General features: G+C 38.3%; 1 protein-coding gene across 2 annotated transcripts in view; it reads right to left on the minus strand.

Moving 5' to 3' along the window:
• Positions 1-289: 289 nt before the first annotated feature.
• The window catches only part of drd2l (dopamine receptor D2 like), a 28,602-nt gene continuing 23,148 nt past the window's right edge, over positions 290-5,743 (minus strand). Inside the window, exons 6-8 of one of the 2 annotated variants that reach the window (XM_014025626.1) lie at positions 3,203-3,286; positions 2,677-3,109; positions 290-2,080 (exon numbers count right to left, since the gene is read on the minus strand). In XM_014025626.1, the coding sequence (XP_013881080.1) occupies positions 1,884-2,080; positions 2,677-3,109; positions 3,203-3,286 (714 nt within the window). In that variant the 3' untranslated portion in view covers positions 290-1,883. The remainder of the gene's footprint in view (positions 2,081-2,676; positions 3,110-3,202; positions 3,287-5,743) is intronic. The other variant, XM_014025627.1, reaches the window with a different exon arrangement.

Here is a 5,743-nt window from a genome sequence, read left to right on the forward strand (position 1 = left end):
GTCTTGTGGGACATGACTTTATGAGATTAAGCTGGTATTAGTCTCATGGAGCAGGTTCTTACAGAGTGGTTCAACAGTCCATTACAGGGGACAAACACAATACAATAAAAAAAAAACATTTTTTCAAAATAAAAATGTAAGCAAATATAAAAATGAAAATCCTCATAACCTGTATGTGTTCATTAACTGCTCTTTTTAAACATTGCACTTCTCTTTTAAGGTTTCCCTCTAYATTCATTAAAGAAGAAACGCTGCCTTTAGAGAACATAAAAAAAATCCTCTGGGAACAAAAAAAAAAAGAATTCATTTTATTAGGATGACGATTTTAAAACAAAATCATCAATTAAAAATACAACACAATGCTTAAAAGCAAATCAAGTTATTTAGAATTATTTACACTGTCCAAAAAGTATGTACATTTATACATAACGATTCAAAGCAAACAAAGTTTCAAGTGGATTTTATCTGTAAGATTAACATTCAAAAAACAGATGTGTTGAATTCATCTAAATAAATGATGTCAACTGGTTCAGCTAAAATGAGTAAAAGTAATGCAATTTTTAAATTTACTTTAAAAGTAAATGTGATGTATTTACTCTATTCAGTTAACATATTTTGTTTAAGTAAATTCAACACATCTGTTTTTGAGCAAATTCATACATCTATCATGTCATCTTTTCAATAAGTTACGTGTCAAACTCAAGGCCTGCGGGCCAAATGTGGCCCTCCACAGTATTTTATGTGGCCCCTGAGAGCATCAAAAATGTATGAATGTCTTTAATCGTATGATGCTTTAAGGACCACCCTTGAATGATTATTTCACCTGCCAAATTACAACCACTAGGTGGAGCTGCACAGGGCTAAAAYATAAAATCTACATTTAGCTGCGTTTTTGCTGTCTACTTTTGCTGGGGCCGTAGTGTGAAGTGGGATCTTGCCACTTACAAGTTGTAATTTTAAACTGGAATGTCCCTCTAGTGGGGATTCCCTGTAGAAAAGTGGGAGAGTTTAGAATTCAAGATGGTTGCTACTCAGCACAGCTCATTAGTGAGTAAAGCTCTCTTGCTTTTCCATTYAATAGTATTTCTATATTTTTATTTCACATTTAGTCAGTCGTACATTTCAGTGTTTATAAGAGTGTGTGTTAAAACACTGTTTCTATGCAGGAAATACATGTAGAGCTCAGTTAGTGTTTGTTAGCAGGACTCAACTGTAGCAACGTGACGTTTTCTGTTTAGTCCAAGTTAAACACGAAAATTCTAAGTAAATTACAACTTTTCCCTTTGAGGGCCACARTGATGCTCATATGGTGTGGCCTTCAATGAAAACGAGTTTGACATCCCTGCTATAAGTCCTAAATAGAACAAAACTGAAAAATTAAAACTTACGTGCTCCTTTCTTTGCTTGATGTTTTTGAGGATGTCCTTAGCGAAATGTGAGCAAACAATGCAGGTTTGTCAAGATTACAGGAAACTCCATCAGTGGGAAGTGTTCTGGTGAGGTGGGGAACTGTCTCGTCACAGTCGGAGTCACAATGTTCAGGTGAGACCTGCTCTCACGTATTTCCTTTACAGAATAAAAAAAACATAACACAAAACATGTACTCCCTTCTAAAAATATCTTGTTTGGGGTTTTTGCTATTCGACTTGCCACAGTTTTTTTTTATGTGCTGTCATCCTCTCTGCATATCATGTATTTTTTTTTGTTTAGTTTCATCTCATCTGGTTCCAAAACGCTTGCATCCCTTTGAATTGTCATCCAGACTTTTGCCCCAGTTCTCCTCAGCATCAAATTGCCTCTGAGTCCTTTAGCTTTACCTTTCCCCACTCATCTCATATCTAAACCAGTTTTTTTTTTACTTGATTTTATTTTGACAGCCTGGCCTAGCAGTGCAGGATCTTGATGAAGGCTTTGCGGAACTCAATGTTGAAAGTGGTGTAGATGACAGGGTTGACGGCGCTGTTGAGGTACCCGAGCCAGGTGACGGCGCTGTACAGCGATTGCGAGATGCAGCAGCTCCTGCAGTGGGCCTTCAGCACGTGGGTCAGGAAGAAAGGCAGCCAGCAGATGATGAACACACCTACAGGAGACAAGGACAGGGCATGATCCAGTCAGGTCAGGGGGAACCAGAACTCTAAAACATGCTGAATTTATGCCATGAAAAGTTTGGACTTTATACAGAGCAAAAACAAGCGTAACGGTATCCAAAGTGTAATTACAGAAGCTGTCACCAMGACCGCAGCAAGTGACACAACGTAGGCTATGCACAGACGACAGTAATGCATATGCATTTGTAATTTTCAGAGGCACAGAACTGCTGAAGCAACAGATTTCATCAGTTCTATTGGCAGCCATCAAGTTCTAAGTTGTAAAACACACCAGGTTATAGAAAATAAAAAATGCAATCAAGCAAAACATGTTGAAACCTTATAGAATGCTGGYAAAGATGTCAGACACAATACGTCTTTTAATGAAATAAAGTGGGCRAGAAAATGTGTCCAAATTCAGCAACTATACTGTTTAGAACATTGTTAAAACCTTGTCTAAATGTTAAAAGTTTGGATCAGCTATTTAATTCAAAGAGATGGACGCTTCCAAACTTTTGCCTGGCACGATCTCTGCAGGTGTCTAAGGTCCAAACGTCTCATCGGTTAGTCAGCTCTTCCTCCGCCTCACCGAGCACGATGGCGAGCATCTGCGTGGCCTTCCGCTCCTTCTGCTGCGACAGCCTCCCCCTCGCCCTCTCCTTGGTGGCGCTCCATTTCTCCCGGCCCGCGCTGCGCTCCCTCCACCCCTCGCGACCCCTCATGCCGTCCTCGAGGGTGGGAGGGCGGGGCGTCAGGCCGCCCAATCGCGTCACGGCCGAGGGCGGAGCCGGGGCGGGCCCCACGGAGATGGAGAGCGAGATCTGAGCCCGGCCCGTATGGGACGAGGGCTGGGGGGCGGTGGGAGAAGGGGCCAGGCTCTGCTCGGTCCGCGGCAGGAAGCGACCGGGCCCCGCCTCGACGGGGTGGACCACCGCCTCCTTCCCCAGGGTCTGACACACAGAGAGGGAGGAAGGAGTGGGGTGAGGGAGGCAAGGTTTGGGGGACAAAGGCAGATGCGGGTGCTTGTGAGGGAGACAGAGGAGCAGAAGAACTTTTGTTAGTTTAAGAATAAAGAAGATTCACAGCAGTTTTTTATAATCAGTCGGATCACTCACCACTTTCTTGCGTTGAGGACCTGCGGTAGCAGGTCTGAGGATCAGAGTGCACAGTTTCACATCTTCAGGTTGTGTACATTTATTCTGAAAGGGCAGGAAGCAGCAGACAGTATAAAGAGATTCTGKGTGGAACAGGACTAACCCCTGATTTAGATCAAAACAGAAAACACACGGTAACAACAACTTTTATTTAATTAACATTCCTACCTTGTAACCCTTTGGATAAAACTATACAACACAAATAGATTTATGATATTTTTAAGTTTCGACAAGTTTTATTCACAGGTGGTGCAGTGTGTTCAAATGATACCAAATCATCACAGTTTTTTATTCTATTTGGCCTTTTGAGAAGTGGCCTTGATTTAAAAAAAAAACTATTTTTTTCAATTTCATCTGAAATTTATGCTTTGTTATTTCAGCTACTTTAAGAAGCTGAAGGCATCCTTCAATGACTTTATGGATGAAAAACGCAACTTCAAGCCCAAGTTTTCTTTGCTAATTTTAAGTGACAAATTTTACAAATTCCTCAAGAACAAACATGTTTGAGTAAAAACTTTGTTAGATTGGACTAAAGGCTTTCTTTTACCTGCAAATCCTGAAAAGTTTGGAATTTGAAGTTTGACGCTGTTTTTCAACAGTCAAACTAAAATTGATTTTGTTTTTTACAAAAAGTATTTCTATCTGATATTGACACTAGCTTTGTTTGTCGTGAAATTGAATTTTTATTGGATAAATCTTGTTGCAGCAGGAATTGAATTTGAACTGCTCAGATTGAATCTGTATGCGCATAATTTGAAATTGAATGCATTGGTTTGAAAAAGAATTTTACTAAATTGAAACTGAATTTAAAGTTTTGTATCTGAATTAATTTGCTTTGAAACTGTATTTTGGTCTATTAAAAATTTAGTTTGACTACTTTCACTTTCAGTTCCATGATTCAATTTCAGTTTCAAAATTCAAACTTTTGTGCCACACGTCCTGGTTCTTGAGAAAGCCAGCCAGAGTAATCAAACACAGATCCACAGATTTATGTTTCATTTCGGTGAAGTTTCCCTTCTGTATGTAACAGAGTTGATAAAAGTGACATTAACAGACAAAGTTATTTTATTGCAGTGATTAATTTTACCCACAGAAAATGTTACATTTACATCACATCATGGATCACATATTGATCAGATGCTGCTTCTGACTGATCCATGATGTGATGTAAATGTAACATTTTCTACATATAAAATGGGTTTCATTTTTGATAAAGCTTTCAAATTGGACAAACAGRTAAACTCAGTGGTGAAATCGAGCTTTTTCCATCTAAGACTTATTGCTAAGGTGAAGCCATACTGTGTCTCCCAATCAAAGACCTTGAAAAAGTGATTCATGCTCTCATTACATCTTGTTTGGATTATTGTAATTCTTTGTATGTTGGTTTAGATAAATCTCCGCATCGATTACAAGTTGTCCAGAACGCAGCAGCTCGTCTTTTAACAGGAACTAAAAAATACGAACACATATCCCTGGTTCTGGCTTCTCTCCATTGGCTTCCTGTTCATTTTAGGATACATTTTAAAATTTTATTGCTTACTTTTAAAGCTTTAAAAGGTCTGGCCCCATCCTACCTGTGTGATCTCATTAACGTCCACACTTCAGTTAGAGCACTTCGGTCATCCAACCAGTTTCTCTTAGATGTTCCTCTAGATTAAAGTTTAGAGGTGATCGGGCCTTTGCAGTTTCTGCCTCAAACCTTTGGAATAATTTACCTCTTAGCATTCGGACTGCTGAGACTGTTGAGACTTTAAAATCTCTGCTTAAAACTCATTTTACTCCCTGGCTTTCATTCTGGTAGAGTTTGAGATTCTTTTAAAGCTAATGTTTTTAATGTTCTTTTTCTCTATTTTAAATGGATCTWATTGTTTAYATTTCTGTGGTGYTTTGTTGTTTTATTTATTTGGCTCAGTTGTGAAGTACTTTGGTCAGCTTTTGCTGTTTTTTTTTTTGTGCCAAATAAATAAATTGACAAAGTGACATTACCCTAACATTTATTCTTTGTGTATCTGTAATGAAAAGTAACTTTTCCTCAAAAATGCTTTATGGGAATAAAAAAAATATTGTTTTGCAATCTTACCTWTAACATACAAAGCTCTCAAYAACCAAGCTCCATCATAAATTAAAGATTGTAATGTTCCGTATTTTCCTAAAAGAGCATTTTCTCTCAGACTGCAGGTTTATTTGTGGTTCCTAGAGCTTCTAAAAGTAGAACGGGAGATACTCAGTTTGGTTTTAAGACTAGACTTTAAGTGCCTGTGACACGCCTATCCTTCAAATACAAAAAGTCAGAGAAAACATCTTTATACTTAAAGAGTAACTTACACCAAAATTAACTTATTTTAGCTGATAAACTGCCTAGAATGTGTCTAAAATGTTGTATAGTACTGTTTCTGTGCTAATTTTGATGTTTTTGTGTGTATTTGTTCAAATCGTCCTGATGCATCTCAGTAATCCAGGTAAAAAATCAAAAGGAAAAAAAATTGTATAGGTCCTCTGGAC

Source organism: Austrofundulus limnaeus, unplaced genomic scaffold (genome assembly GCF_001266775.1).
Source record: "Austrofundulus limnaeus strain Quisiro unplaced genomic scaffold, Austrofundulus_limnaeus-1.0 Scaffold488, whole genome shotgun sequence".
In the NCBI taxonomy this organism is placed as follows: Eukaryota; Metazoa; Chordata; class Actinopteri; order Cyprinodontiformes; family Rivulidae; genus Austrofundulus; species Austrofundulus limnaeus.